Source organism: Anabrus simplex, chromosome 4, assembly GCF_040414725.1.
Source record: "Anabrus simplex isolate iqAnaSimp1 chromosome 4, ASM4041472v1, whole genome shotgun sequence".
Lineage (NCBI taxonomy): Eukaryota > Metazoa > Arthropoda > Insecta > Orthoptera > Tettigoniidae > Anabrus > Anabrus simplex.
The window spans coordinates 233,964,494-233,981,962 of NC_090268.1; the positions used below are offsets into that span (position 1 = coordinate 233,964,494).

The 17,469-nt window shown below is 35.5% G+C and overlaps 1 protein-coding gene across 1 annotated transcript in view; it reads left to right on the forward strand.

Annotated features, from left to right (window-relative positions):
- LOC136871819 (endoplasmic reticulum-Golgi intermediate compartment protein 3) overlaps positions 1-17,469 on the forward strand; it is a 138,726-nt gene that overhangs the window by 53,051 nt on the left and 68,206 nt on the right. The window contains exon 8 of the mRNA XM_068227218.1: positions 12,708-12,836. Coding sequence (XP_068083319.1) covers positions 12,708-12,836 — 129 coding nt within the window. The remainder of the gene's footprint in view (positions 1-12,707; positions 12,837-17,469) is intronic.

Below are 17,469 nucleotides of genomic sequence, written 5' to 3' on the forward strand. Positions count from 1 at the left end.
ATGAATTCATCAACTTATTGAAGTTTATATTAGAAAACAACTTTTTTACTTTCAACAACAACGTGTACAAACAAGTTAATGGGTTGGCCATGGGATCACCAGCGTCTGGTATCCTTGCAGATATATTTATGGACCATATGGAATCTAATAAAATAATCGGTAAAATAAAAGGATTAGACTTATGGTTAAGGTTTGTTGATGACGCGTTCGCTGTCATTAACGAACAAGAACTCAAGCCAAACGAACTGTTAGACCAATTAAACAACCTTGATAAACATATAATGTTTACAATCGAGTCGGAAGATAATAAAAGTCTAAACTACTTAGACGTAACATTAACTAGAGACAATAAAAACCTGATTTACCAAGTATTTAGAAAACCTACACACACAGATGTTGTTATTAGGAAAGACTCGAACCACCCAGGAGAACATAAGAAAGCGGCATTTTACAGCTTCATCAATAGAGCAGTAAGAATACCATTAAACAGAAATGATTTTAATAAAGAGATAAACATTATACAAGATATTGCCAAAAGAAACGGTTACCCCAAAAGCTATGTCAATAGGATAAAGAGTAAGGTCGTGAATAGACCTAACACCCTACTTGTAAATAAGGAAGAAAAAAAGAAATTCGCTACATTCACTTACATTAATAAACAATCATATAGTTTGGCTAAACTATTTAGAAAACACAATATCCATGTATCCTTTAGGACAGACAATAATAATAATAATAATAATAATTTATTGTTCAATTCGAATAGCATAAACACCAACAGTAGGTTCAGTAAATCAGGAGTATACAAACTGTCGTGCCAAGATTGCGGAAAAAAATATGTCGGACAGTCAGGTAGAAGTGTGGTGGTACGGTATAAAGAGCATGTCAATGCACGAAAACATTCTAGATACTCTGCAATGTGTGAACACATGTATGAAAGCAACCATCATTTCACAAATATTGAACGTGATATGACTTTATTACATTCATTAAGCAAAGGCAAACAAATGAATGCCCTAGAGAAATTAGAAATATACAAATTGCAAAAATTTGATAATGAGAACAACCTAAATGAACACATTGCAGAAGACAATCAGTTGTTTAAATTGGTAACCCAATACCCTAGTAAGAGGCCAAATGATGTCAAGCGTGTAAGGGGGGAAGTATGACTGTAGTATCAGGGGCGGTTCCTTCCACCCCTCCTTCCATCCAACACGCAACCCAATGTAATTCTGTAACCAGTTGCCAAACAACATCAGGTGCCTCAACATCTATCTAACACATGCATGCCACACGTAATATTTACATCATCACACTGGTAAGGTTTAATATTTTTACCCCGTTGTATTCTTATTTGTTCATGTCGGAGCCTTTTGTTAATTTTCAATCCATTTCCTTTTTATAGACCATTTTAACCTATTTTCAACCTGGCTGCATAATACATCTATCAACCGAAGATAATGGCAGGACTCCAAGTTTTAACGCAACTTCATTTATTCTTGTACAAATCCAATTGAACTACGCAAGATAGTATTATAATTCCTAGGACACTGTAATTTCACATCATTATACGACGCTGTGTCCAATATTTTAATTTAAATAGACATCATTTTAACACCCATTAACGGTGGATATCGGCAGGACTTCAAGTTCTAATGCAATTTTATTCATCCTTAACTCAACATTTTTGAACTACGCAAGGCAACTTCAAGGACACTGTGAATTCATATCATCACAAGACGTTGTATTTAATTAGACATTAATTAGACTATATTGTGTTTTTAATTTGTACTTGACAAAATGGGATTTTAATTCTATGTTTGTACTATCCAAAATTTTTAAATGTCACATTGTCATACTCATTGTTTTGAATTTTAATGGGGGCCCCCGTATTTTAGTCAGGTCTTATTGTATAATGAATTTTAATCTACTAGCTGAGGAAGAGAATGCATTATATTCTCGAAACATGTACTAGATGTTAAGGTGAAAGGTAAATAAATGAATAGTATTGACTAGGCGGACTATCTTCCAACATATTTATTATTACGACTATCGATCACGAAAATATTCCTGCTGTCTATAAAACTTAATTTCACTAAGCGTCAAGTACAGTAGACGCGTTATAACTCCGCCACTGAGTAGTTGTGGTCTTTCTAAGAATTCGAAGGCTCACATGTTTTGATGCCATTCTGCAGATTTGAGAAACGTTTTTGTAGAGGCTAATAGAATGTCATTCTCTCTTCACTATTTCTCGAGATCCAGTGACGTTATACAGAGGCACTGCACAACCGGTTGCCGGAGCTAGCGATGTATAATAAAGATGACATAGATATTGATTCCCACAGGGAATCTGAAATATTTGTCCTGAATGAGTCAATTTATAATACCAATATAAATGGTCCGTTATTGGACATTATAAATTTTCCAGCTAACTCATTCTTGGTTGCCAGCGTTTCGCCCTCGTGTGCTAGGGTGGGCTCATCAGTTGGTACCTAGCACACCTACCAATACGCTGGCTAGTGCATACCGTGGAGGCCACTGCGTAGGCTAACTGGAGCCACCGGCAGTGCCAATGCACTAAGAGACTTTGTCTCATTATCAAAAATTGATGCCTGCTTGGCCATCGGATGACATAGATATTGATTCCCATAGGGAATCTGAAATATTTGTCCTGAATGAGTAAATTTATAATACCAATATAAATGGTCCGTTATTGGACATTATAAATTTTCCAGCTAACTCATTCTTGGTTGCCAGCGTTACGCCCTCGTGTGCTAGGGTGGGCTCATCAGTTGGTACCTAGCACACCTACCAATACGCTGGCTAGTGCATACCGTGGAGGCCACTGCGTAGGCTAACTGGAGCCGCCGGCAGTGCCAATGCACTAAGAGACTTTGTCTCATTATCAAAAATTGATGCCTGCTTGGCCATCAGATGACATAGATATTGATTCCCATAGGGAATCTGAAATATTTGTCCTGAATGAGTAAATTTATAATACCAATATAAATGGTCCGTTATTGGACATTATAAATTTTCCAGCTAACTCATTCTTGGTTGCCAGCGTTTCACCCTCGTGTGCTAGGGTGGGCTCATCAGTTGGTACCTAGCACACCTACCAATACGCTGGCTAGTGCATACCGTGGAGGCCACTGCGTAGGCTAACTGGAGCCACTGGCAGTGCCAATGCACTAAGAGACTTTGTCTCATTATCAAAAATTGATGCCTGCTTGGCCATCAGATGACATAGGTATTGATTCCCATAGGGAATCTGAAATATTTGTCCTGAATGAGTAAATTTATAATACCAATATAAATGGTCCGTTATTGGACATTATAAATTTTCCAGCTAACTCATGGTAGGTGTGCTAGGTACCAACTGATGAGCCCACCCTAGCACACGAGGGCGAAACGCTGGCAACCAAGAATGAGTTAGCTGGAAAATTTATAATGTCCAATAACGGACCATTTATATTGGTATTATAAATTTACTCATTCAGGACAAATATTTCAGATTCCCTATGGGAATCAATATCTATGTCATCTGATGGCCAAGCAGGCATCAATTTTTGATAATGAGACAAAGTCTCTTAGTGCACTGGCACTGCCGGTGGCTCCAGTTAGCCTACGCAGTGGTCTCCACGGTATGCACTAGCCAGCGTATTGGTAGGTGTGCTAGGTACCAACTGATGAGCCCACCCTAGCACACGAGGGCGAAACGCTGGCAACCAAGAATGAGTTAGCTGGAAAATTTATAATGTCCAATAACGGACCATTTATATTGGTATTATAAATTTACTCATTCAGGACAAATATTTCAGATTCCCTATGGGAATCAATATCTATGTCATCTGATGGCCAAGCAGGCATCAATTTTTGATAATGAGACAAAGTCTCTTAGTGCATTGGCACTGCCGGTGGCTCCAGTTAGCCTACGCAGTGGCCTCCACGGTATGCACTAGCCAGCGTATTGGTAGGTGTGCTAGGTACCAACTGATGAGCCCACCCTAGCACACGAGGGCGAAACGCTGGCAACCAAGAATGAGTTAGCTGAAAAATTTATAAAGTCCAATAACGGACCATTTATATTGGTAGTATAATAAAGAGGCGGTTGTTTGTTGTCAACGAGTTGTGTGTGTGTGCGCGCGCGCGCGTGTGTGCGTGCGTGCGCGCGCACTTTGGACTTCTACATAACTATTACCCTGGTAGTTGCCAGTGGTGTTCATTACTGTTAGACCGTAAATGCAAGAGAGCCCTTGGTTTTTTCTTTTTCCGCATGAGATTCTGAGAAAGCAACGCCGTTTTGGATTCGGAGAAATACGGTATCACTTCCGAGGCTTCTTTGGCAAATATTTTAGTTTTTCAAACGGCATCACCTTACCTAACTGTATATGTATCATAAAAACATATTTCAAACGCATGTAGAGAAATTATAACCTCCTCACTAAAAATTTACATGGGAATAGCCTTTCCGAAATTTAACTAGACGTGAGAAAGTATAAATTATCCTCTGAAATAAATGATTTACTCTGTCATATCTTGAGGTGTATCACATTCTTACTTCATTTCAGTATATAACATTAAAATTAAGATATCGTTTACTTCTGCCTTTATTTTTAACGAGTTAACAACTGATATCGGCCATGTTATTTATGCATTTATTATGAAAACATGTTATTCTCTTTCATTTCAAACTTTCTTTATGGAATAGCAGTCAACGGGTATTATTAATCGACTCAGATGTCGCCTTTGAATGTCGACGTGAGAACTCGCTAGAGGACATAGCGAGGAAACGATGCCCGAGCTGATCGATCGCATGCAACATAATCGCTGGGGTGCATAAATATCGGTAACGGAAAAATCGCAAGCGCTTAATCGTTTGTAATAACGGATGCGTCAGCGATAGGACTCCCGTTGTAACCGAAGGATAATACAGTTAAACACAGTTTAATACAGGAATTTTAAAAGGATAGAAAAATTGTCGTTATAGGGAGGTTCTCGTTATATGCGGTACTCGCTATAGCAGACTTCTACTGTATATAGATTATTATTAGTATTATTATTATCATCATCATCATTATTATTATTAATAATAATATTGTTATTATTTCTCTTAATTTCTAAATTTTTTTTTTTGCTATGGGCTTTACGTCGCACCGACACAGATAGGTCTTATGGCGACGATAGGATAGGAAAGGCCTAGGAGTTGGAAGGAAGCGGCCGTGGCCTTAATTAAGGTACAGCCCCAGCATTTGCCTGGTGTGAAAATGGGAAACCACGGAAAACCATTTTCAGGGCTGCCGATAGTGGGATTCGAACCTACTATCTCCCGGATGCAAGTTCACAGCCGCGCGCCTCTACGCGCACGGCCAACTCGCCCGGTAATTTCTAAATTTGGGAAGCAGTATATCATATAATATTTTGTATATTATGTAGTGTATTAGATATTTTATGTGTAGGCCAATTATATAGTAGGGCATTAATTAGGTTCAGATTTCATGTTATTAGCAGAGGTGAACATTTTTGCCCAATTTCATCAGCAGTTTAACTTTAAAAAATTTCCCCTTTTCAGCAATAAAAGCTAAACGAAAAGATATTTGATAGGCTTTGCTCTAGTGTGTTCAGATTGAAACGAAGATGTTCTGCCATTGACTTCACATTACATGACTTCATACAATTTTGTCAGTTATTTTTGGGAGTTTGCTTTATGTAAATAGGTTTGTGTTTGGAGCCAAATTTGTAAAATTTCACATAAATTTCACAATTTCACACTTGGCAAAAACCAAGTACCTCTAGTTATTAGTGTATTTGCAGTACGGGTTAAGTGTAAAAGGGATTTGTAAAATTTCACATAAATTTCACAATTTCACACTTGGGAAAAACCAAGTACCTCTAGTTATTAGTGTATTTGCAGTACGGGTTAAGTGTAAAAGGGTAAAATGAGGAGGGACAAGATAAATGAAACAATACGAAACACACTCGAGACCAACCCTCTAAAAGAAACTATGGAGAGAAATAGGCTGAAATGGGACAAGAAAGATTACCAAGAAGAGCTCTGGAATGGACAGAATCTGGAAGAAGACCAGTTATTGGAAGACCACAAACAAGATCAAGGGAGCAGGTAGAAGATGACGTAAATCGGAGAGGACTACAGTGGGAGACAGTGATGAACGATAGACTCTGGGGAAAAAAGAGAAGATTGGAAGACGCTCTGTGAACGACCTGTGTAAGCAGAAACGTATCAGGAAGAAGAAGAGAAGAAGTGGTTGTGGTGGTGGTGGTGGCAGCGACGACGACAGCGGATAAGGAAGTCGAATAAATATTAGGTTTTTTCAGAGATATCCGCTTCATCAAAAATGCAAATTTTACAAACCCAAATTCAATATTCTAGATCTTATATAGTTCCTACCAACAATTTCCACTTCCTATAACCCATCCTCCTTATCCACCACTTCACTTCCTCATTTACTTCCCTTTTCTTCCCTTTATTTATTTCTCCTTTATTTTTCTACCTCAACTTTTTCTTTCCTTATTAAGTTAAAATTCTTTTTTTCCATTCTCCTAATTAATTCACATTTTCTAACATCTCTAATGATTTTGACCACTCCAACTTTCAAATTTATACTTTATGCTACTCTAAGATTGACCTTCAAGATATATCACGCTACGTCATTTACGTTCCTCAATTGTTCCAATATTGCTTTTTTAAGTATTTTTTCTCTTTGCAATTGCTTTTTCTATGTCATTTGTTTCAATAACTTCATTAATCAAACTTATGTAACTTTTGGAAGCACAGCGCTGATCTACTCTTCAAGAGCTTGCTCCATACTTCAAGTACATATTTGATCTAAGACTTTTACATAATTTTTGGATCTATCAACATGCAGTGCTAATTTCTAAAATTATACAGTGCCTCATAAACTTCGTCTGAACTCTTCAATAACTTACTCTGTACTTTTAAATACGTATTTGACGTATTTGATCTACGAGTTCATTATATTTGGATCTATTGATATGCAGTGCTAATCTCTAAAATTATACAGTGCCTCCTAAACTGCAACTGAACTCTTCAAGTACTTACGCTGTACTACATTTAAGTGCATATTTGATTCTTCTTCACACACAGTGCTCTCTAACATATGTCTTTATAACGTATTTGATCTACAACTTCTTCATAGACACGCATTACTGATACTTAAAATTATACACTGCCTCATAAACTACAACTAAAAATACATATTTGACTTTAGACTTCTACATAACTTTGAAATCTCAATGCACAGTGCTCCCTTATGTGTTATAGTGCTCCATAAACTGTATCTGACAGCATCATCTAAACTTCATTTTTACCTGTGCTTCTTATTTGTGTTTTTTGGCTATATTTCAATGCACAGAGCTCCTTATTGATTTTAGTACTTCACTAGCAGAAACCAAACAGAATTATTTGAACTTTGCATTTTATTTTTTTATGCATTGTTTTACACTGATTTGTAATTAGCTGATGGTGACCACAAATACTGGTCGAAACTGGTATCAATTTTAATTAAATAGGAATGTAAACTTAATTTTCTTATTTTAATAGTATTGAAAGGTGGAACCATTATATACCTTCTTTCAACTTAATATTGAACTCACTTCAATATGATGAAATTCTTATCTCTTAATGATTATGCTAACCAAGCAAAACAAAAAGTCTTCCATTTTATGAGCTTAAAGCTTAAGATTGCTAAATTAGGAAAGGACATCGACTTCCTAAAACAATGCATTTCCTTTAATCTTACTCCTAAATTTCTTCAAGGTTGTGTTAGAAAGTCACATTCTTCTCACGTGCTAAAAACCCAAAAAATAAAAAAATTGGCTAAAAAATGAAAACTGTCATTTTTAAACGACAGATTATATGAAACACACTTGGAAATACTGCAGCTAGTCTTCTCCCTAGTGCACAATGGAACCTCTTCCTAACTCAAGTTGACAAATTCTTTTATGAATTATCAATTAAACAACAACCCCTGGATAACAGGCTTAACAACCTGATGAAAATTTCTCTAATCACCACCACCACCACATAAAAATCAAATCAAAAATAAGAAAACACCGAACATTGCCACTAATTTAGTAATTGAATCTGCAATACCCATAAATAAAATGCCAATTGAACATCAAAATGAAATTAGACATGATGTAAAAAGAAACTTCAAAAAAGTTTTTATCAAAATAACAATAACACTGTCTCCAATATTAATGTTAACAATCAACTACTGATTATAAAAATAATTTCAAATCTTAAAAAGAAAATTAATGACAATAACATCATTACCAAAGCTAGTAAAGACAACACAACTGTCTTAATGGATAAATCCGACTACATAAATCTAAAACTAAAGATTTCTTTAACAATTCTTTTTCTATAATTAAAAAAGACCCAACCAGTAAAATCCAACGTCTGCTTAAAGAAACCTTAAGAAACACTTCTTTTATATTCACAGATCAAGAAAAAACCCAATTATTAAACATGAATCCAGGCCTAACTACTGCCAAAGCCCTTCCGAAAATTCATAAAACCAACATTTCGATCCGACCTATCATCAGTTACAGACCTAGCCCCTTCTACAACATTTCTAAATTCATCCAAAAAAAAATTATCAAAAATTATTGATTTTTATCTAATTCTATCAAAAACACTTCCTAATTAATTGAAAAATTAAAAACTTTTGACATTCAACCAAATCTCTCTCCTCATTCTTTTGATATTGTAAATGATGTACCCCAGTATTACAATTTCTAAATTACTACCCATAATTGATAATAACTTACATAAAGTCAGTCACCTGAGTAAATTAGAAATTAAGGACTTCATGTCCATATTAAAATTAGTAATCAACAATAACTTTTTCACATTTGATAACACCATTTACCAACAAGATGGTCTAGCTATGGGTTCACCAGCGTCAGGCATCCTGGCTGACATATATCTTGATTTCTTGGAAAATACAAAAATTAATAATAATTTCTCAAACATCTTATTTTGGACGATGTATGTTGATGATACTATAGTTATTTTAAATGAAGAATTATCCAGTGCTAACTCTACTCTTCTTCTTAACAACATTGACCCTAACATCAAATTTACCCTTGAATCTGAACATAATAAAACCCTTAATTTTCTTGACTTAACTATTACCAGACACCATTATTCTTATAAAATTTCTAGAAAACCAACTCTAACAGCAACCTCTATCCGGCAAGATTCTATAAACCCACAAGCACATAAACAAGCCTCCTATAATAGCCTAATTATTCGTGCTTTTAATATTCCAATGTCTAAAAAAGATTATGAATTAAACACCATCTCTACTATTCAAAATTAAATGGCTTTAACAACTCTTTCATAAATCATATTATTAATAACTTCAAACACAGCCCCAATACCACATTAACAAAAGATAAAACCAAACCCACTGCATTTTCCACCTTTACTTTATCCCAAAACATTTATAAAATAATGAACATTCTTAAAAAACATAACATAAAAATATATTTCAGAATCAATAACAGAAATCTTGATTTATTACACAACTCTAACTCAATTCATAAATGTAATGTTTTTTCTAAATCTGGAGTATACAGATTCCAATGCAATAACTGTAACTCTTTGTATATTGGACAGATAGGACGTAACTTTAATATCAGATACTCTGAACACATCAATGCCATAAAATAAAACAGATACTCTGCAATAGGACAACACATACAAGATTCTAATCATAATTTCTCCAGTATTGATAAAGACTTAAAAATACTTAAAGTTATTAAAAAAGGCCCCCTTCTAAACACTACTGAAAATTGTTTTATTCATCTTATTCGACTTCCTTATCCGCTGCATCTAAATTGCTAATTTTACAAACCCAAATTTAATATTCCAGACCTTATATGGTTCCTACCAACCATTTTCACTTCCTCGTTTACTTCCCTTTTCATCCCTTTATTTTTCCACCTCAACTTTTCTTTCCTTATTAAGTTTACAATCTTTTTTCCACTCTCCTAATTAATTCACATTAATGATTTTCACCACTCTAACTTTCAAATTTATACTTTACGCTATTTTAAGATTGACCTTCAAGATACATCACGCTATGTCATTTATGCTCCTCAGCTGTTCCAATATTGCGCTTTTTAATATTGTTTTCTCTTCACAATTGTTTTTTCTATGTCATATGCTTCAATAACTTCATTAATCTAACTTACGTAACTTTTGGAAGCACAGTGCCGATCTGCTTTTCAAGAACTTGCTCCGTACTTCAAGTACATATTTTGATCTATGACTTTTACATAATTTTTGGATCTATCAACACGCAATGCTAATTTCTAAAATTGTACACTACCCCATAAACTTTGTCTGAACTCTTCAATAACTTACTCTGTACTTTTAAATACGTATTTGACGTATTTGATCTACGACTTCTTCATTATATTTGGATCTATTGTTCCACAGTGCTTATCTCTAAAATTATACAGTGCCTCATAAACTGCAACTGAACTCTTCAAGTACTTACTCTGTACTACATTTAAGTGCGTATTTGATTCTTCTTCACACACAGTACTATCTAACATATATGTCTTAATAACGTATTTGATCTAAGACTTCTTCATAGACACACTTTACCGATACTTAAAATTATACACTGCCTCATAAACTACAACTAAAAATACGTATTTGACTTCAAACTTCTACATAACTTTGAAAGCTCAATGCACAGTGCTCCCTTATGTGTTATAGTGCTCCATAAACTGCATCTGACAGCATCATCTAAACTTCATTTTTACCTCTGCTTCTTATTTGTGTTTTTTGGCTATATTTCAATGCACAGAGCTCCTTATTGATTTTAGTGCTTCACTAGCAGAAACCAAACAGAATTATTTAAACTTTGCATTTTATTTTTTATGCATTGTTTTACACTTATTTGTAATTGGCTGATGATGACCATGAATACTGGTCAAAACCGGTACCAATTTTAATTAAATAGGAATGTAAACTTACATTTCTTATTTTAATAGTATTGAAAGGTGGAACCATTATATACCTTCTTTTAACTTAATAATCCCTCGGTCAACTCATGTTCTTTTCCAACCCCATCGGTGTTATTTTAACGAGGCATAGGGCATCTTTCATTTTCATGCCCTTCGTGGCCCTTGTCTTCCTTTGGCTGATAGCTTCATTTTCTAAAGTGTCAGACCCCTTCTATTTTTCCCTCCTGATTAGTGTTAATAAGGATGGTTGCCCATTTTACTTCCTCTTAAAACGGTAACTACCACCTTCAGATTTTTTTCTCTGGGGAAAGCTAAGAGACTGTTTAGTTGGACATATCGACATCAGACGATATGAAATTACATTTCTGATAAAATGCTGGAACATATGCATTGATGTTTATATGACAGACTGGAAGTTTATTGAAGCTGGTGGTAGTCATTTTGAACACAACCTTTGAAAGCCAATTCTCTTTCTTCTTCAGAATCCAAATAATTTGTTTATTCACTTTTTTTCTTTTTCTGAAGGTAGTGCTGACATATGGAGCAGGCAACTTCAGATATTTACAGTTATCAAACGACAATAGCCCATAAATTACTTGAACTAAAAAACAAACAAAAAACACACACATTGACATTCTGATTTATTCTAGTTTTATTTTGTTATTCAATAGGTATTGTTCTATTTGAAAAATTGTAGTCTAACTTTCTAAAATAAATACACATCATAATAATTATTAAAATCTGTGTATGGGCTACAATTATGAGCCCTTGGTTACACGTCATTTTTGTGAAAACAGCACATCAGTAGCAGCTTCCATTTCAGAAATATTTGGGATGCAAGGTTTAGGTGATTCACCCACTGTAGTAGAAAAAAGAGGGCATAACATAATTGCATCTTGCACAGATGGTTCCAGAAGGACACTAGTTTCAAAGATGTATGTGACGTCATTGTCACCTTGTGAGTTCACTGGCATATGAAATGAAAAGGTAACAAGTAAGTTTGTGTGGTAGCAGTATCTGAGATGTTACTTAGTGCACGTCCGAGCATGAACATGGTGATGAGTCACAGGATGGCGAGGATTTCCATGCGATGCTAGGAGGCTGAAGGTCCATTCCCAGGTGGAACAAGGTGAACAGGATCGTTTCACCTGCCTCTTGTCTACTTGCTGTATCCTGTCCTCTGTTATAAGCTTAATTATCTCCTTTAAACTCTCTATCTCTTCTGTCATACTCCTTAATGCCTATTCACACCCACTGTCCTTAAACCTACATTCCTTACCCATAATATGAAATGTTATGTAAATATGAACAAAATAACATATACAAAACAAGGATTACATGACATTAAAACAAGCAATATACTAACTATTAAAATACTATACTACAGTTCTTTAAAATAATAAGAGTAACAGGTTAACTGAAACTATAGAAATGTAGACAGATTGTTGTTATAATTTTGTGCTAACAGAAATGAAAACTGCTGTTAAATGCTGATATGTACTGCATATACTTCCACTCAAGCAGTGCACTTTAAACACTGTACTGGTGATGGTGATGCAGATAGTCGTAAGAAATACTGTGCCATATTATTAGAACAGTATTATATTGAATCTAAAGTCATCCTTGTTATTGAATTGTATAGGCTACTTGGAATAAATAATGTTTTTGATATGTTTCAGTGCATGATGTTCAGCCATTCTCTTCATCATCATTTAATACGTCACATCGCATTAGACATTTATCTTTTGGGAAGAATATTCCTGGAAAAACAAATCCTATAGATGGAACAGAAGTAATAACACATGAAGGTAGGTGTTATATCAAGTAGATGTGTTGAATGTTGCTGTGGGTGTTCCACGATGTTCATAGCTGTTATAGTTCATTGTCCATTATATAACATCCCCATTACCCAATCTTTTTTTTTTCTTTCTTTTTGTGCCTGATTTGAATCTTTAGTTCGTTTTATCATTATGTTACCTATCTTTGTATTATTTTCTGCATAATGTAATATTTTATGTTTGCCAATTGAAAATTTAAGAAGCCTGATTTTAAGGAAATATTAGATGTATCTGGTTATTTTCCTATCTGAAATCTGAGATCAGAGCTCTAATATCCATACCAACTCTTCAATGAATGAAAAGTACCTTTCGATAAAACAAATCTCGTCCTCCCATGATGATTGTACCCAGTCTTATTATTAAGGGGCGGATTTTAATGACCTAAAAATCTTCGAAATATGCAAGCAAATATAATCCAAATATCTTTAATGTGTGACCAAAAAAGGAAAAAATTACCTCATTTTATAATTTAGTAACATAGGTCTATAAATGAAAATTTGTCTGTTTTGATTGTTACATTCAATTTCTGATAATCACAAAGTTCTTTCTTATCTTCAGATATGGCAGCACACATATCCTGAAAAATCAAGAAATAATTAGCAACGGATGATGATATGATAAAGTATTTAACTAGTTCTGAATCGGCAAATTTCTATAAAAATGACGACAAAAATATCCATACCTGGTCTTAGTGTTCCTTTCCAGCAGTGAAATTGCACTGGATGATCATGTGCATTTTCGAATTGTTGAACTCGAACCCTCTTCGGTAGTCAGGCAGACTGTTTCTGTACCTGGAGAAACTCTGCTCGACATCACACGATGTTATGGGGGAAAATTTGAACAAGGTTATGTCCTCCGGAGAAAACTGCTGCTGAAAATCCCAAAATGTTGTATGGTGTCCATAAAGAATGTCAATTATCTTTCAACGCATAGAATAACCTTCATTTGAGAACAGCACTCTTTTCAGTTTTTCAGAAATTTTTTCAGCCACTTCACCCTTCCCTTTCTTTAAATCACACTCAATGTTCTTCACGATATCCAACGTGTCACTTAGTGGAAGCCCCACAGTTTCCAGACGAGTGATTGCTCTTGGTATTATACTGAAATTTGATGATATGAATGCCAAATTTTCAACCAAGCTGGCAGAAGTAAACAAATTTTGCACAATGCTGACAGATGATGAATCGCAAGGATGAAATTCCTTGACAACCGTCTTGAAGGAATCATAATTGCTGCAGTAATATTGAATAGCGTCAAGCCAAGTTCCTCAACAAGTAACGACAGGCTGAGGTGAAAGAGGCTGGGTAGGAGCAGTTTCTTCCAACTTTTGAACTCGAAGGTGAGCCTTCAGGAATATTTTCTTGCCATTTGCAACTAACTTATCTACTTCAGGGTAGTTGATCCAAACCTCTTTGGCCACTCTATGCAAAGCATGGGCAAGGCACGTTACGTGGACTATTTTCGGATAAAGGAGATTTAGTCCTTTGGCTGCCTTCTTCATGTTCAGGATGGCATCAGTTACAAGAAGTAGTTTGTTGTTTCTTCTTACCCCATCTGGCCACAGTAAGTTCATAGCATCATCAAACAGCACTGCAATGGAGGGATGATTTACTTTCTTTAAAATCGCACACATTTGGAGAAACATTTTACCAGGCTTGTCATCTTTCAGAATGCTAATAATTACGTTAGCTAGTACCTCCCATTTACGTCAGTTGTTTCGTCTAATGAAATGCACGTCTTGTGGTTGAAAACTTCAGATCTTATCTTCTTTGAAACATCTTCATAGAAACTCAAGACATAAAAATTTCTGAAAGTTGATTCACTGGGAATAGGTTGACTGATATACTTCTCTAAGAAGGACCTGAATCTGGTATTGTTCAGTTTTTTCAAGGGAATATTTGAAGTAACCATCACCCTGCAGAGATACTTAGAATTCCGATCTGTTGTCTGACGGAGCAGTAGCTGTACATGAGGCCCTTTCAAAAAGCAAACGTTGCCTGTTCTCTGCCATGGAAGATTTTATTAAGCACTTCTGATGTTTAGTTGTTGCACATTAAAACATTTCTGAGCACATACTTTCACTTTGTACAGTTTAAAAATATAAAATAACACCATCACTACTAAAATTCTGTTCTCCAAATTCCTTAACAAACAGCCTTAATTTCACACTCTCTGAACACTTTGGTTTACGCATGTTGAAACTACACTGAAGAAGTGGTTTCAAAACAACAAGCCAGACAGTCCTTTATTTTCTAGGAAACAGAAATACCAGTTCATTAGCTAAGTATGTTACCTGCCCATTTCTGCATACAGAGTAATACTATTACAGCAAGATCCCCTTGCTGAATTGCTAGCCACAAAAATTCACTCAATATGAAAATCCTTAGAATATGACAGGAAATACTACATTATTGCACGTCAAGCAGAAATATGACCAATATCTTAAATTTGCCCAAAATATGCCTTTTCAAGCAAAAATATGACGTCATTAAAATCTGCCCCTTACTTATTACAAATACAATATAACTCCAATTATCCAAACTCCGGTTATACAGATTGCCAGTTATCAGGATCACTTTGAGAAAGACCTCAAAAAAATTGTTTTTTAAAAGAAACAGTCTTCTGCTGAACAATGACTATTCAGTATTTGTGCACTGAACTTGGCCCTCCTACTGTAAAACAAGTGTAGTGGTAGCACATACACAGATGATGATTCACCAATCTTGCATTGTCTGTTACTGTCAGTGTGGCCTTGGTGTTCAGTTGTATTGAACTAGTTTGTTGCTACCTTCCTTATTCCATGTTCTGTTTTGTTTTGTGCGTGTTTAGGATTTTGTTTTACTGTACAGTTTGGCTTCTAAAAGGAAACATGTTGTTTTATTGATAGACAAAATAAAGGTCACTGAACAGATAGGCAAAGGAGTGACTTGTAAGCAGTTAGCAGAGATGTATGGTATGGAAACATCAACAATTTCAAATATTAAAGGAAAAAACAAACAACAGGTCTTCTATTTTAAACTTTGTATCTGTCTTTGAGAGTGAAGATGGGGGATTTGTTGAGAAAAGTTATGAAAAAGGCACAAAACAAAGAATTGGAAGAGGCTTTATTCAAGTGGATTTTGCAGCAGCAAGCACTGGGAAGCCTTCTTTCTGGACATATCTTTTGCGGAAACACAAAACATTTTGCCGAGAAAATAGGTTTGTTTTCTTTTAAGGGAGTAATGGGTGGCTTCAGAATTTTAAGGCAAGGCCCGATGGCGCAGTATGTTTGAGCTAGACTTAAGTGGCGAGAAGCTGTCAGCAGACCATAAAGGAGTATAAAATGTAATAGAAAAATTAAAAATTGAAACAAAGCCTTATGACCCTGAATTTTTATATAATGCAGAGACAGGCCTTATTTGGAAGGCTAACAACTTTAGCTTCTAAACGGGAATGTAGTGCTCCTTGCCATAAGGTTAGTAAGGACCATGTAACCCTGGTAAATTGTGCTAACTCTATGGGAAACCACAAAATAACCCTGCTGTTGATAGGCAAATCAAAGAACTCCAGGGCTATCAAAAATGTGAAAAACATTCCCCTCCTTTTTAAGAGTCTATCAGACGCCTGGATGACTGCTGCTCTGTTTACCGAATGGTATAATGAAGTTTTCATACCAGAAGTTAAAATTCATCAAAAGGCCCTTGGAAAATAAGGCAGTAAGGTGTTCATGCCTGCCAGCTTTTATGGTTTGTCTGTAAAATTGACGGAAAGACAGTGGGTTTTACAGTTTTACTATAATATTTTACATACCAAGATCCTCCTTTTAAAATTCGCGCCAGAGCAAGCTTCCGCATGCCGCCGATGCGCACTGTGTGACCAGCGAATATTCAATGTATTCAGGACGCATCCTGTATTCCCAGTCGATCGGTATCGATTTGTTTGTGTTGAAAGAGACTGACTCATGGATAACCGCACACTTGTTCCTTGCATTAATTTGTTTGATAACATTTACCGTCCTGTATAAAAAATAGTTTGTTTGTTCTTCACCATGAATTACAAAGCATACGTTATGTTGTAGTTACGAAAAAACATGGAAATTATGTTCGTCGCTTAATTTGCTTCATATTTGTTGCCACGTATTGCGAAGCTGATGTTATGTAATTGTGGAGTAACGTGAATTGTGTTCAGAATTTTATTGGTAATCATGAGTAAATCTACGAAAAAGGATTATTGTTAGGTGTTTAGGGAAACCTATTCTTTGAGTTTCCCATGTATATTGAAATCGAGAAAAGGTGACAAATTTGCGTTTTCTAATAAATAATGTTATTTGTTTTACATCCCACTAACTACTTTTTAAGGTCTTCGGAGACGCCGAGGTGCCGGAATTTAGTCCCGCAGGAGTTCTGTTACGTGCCAGTAAATCTACCGACACGGGGCTGTCGTATTTGAGCACCTTCAAATACCACCGGACTGAGCCAGGATCGAACCTGCCAAGTTGGGGTTAGAAGGCCAGCGCCTTAACCGTCTGAGCCACTCAGCCCGGCAATTTGCGTTTTCTACCGTGTGCTCTTGTGATATTAACAAAGCACATAGCAGCAAAAACAACCTGACTAATCATGTAAAG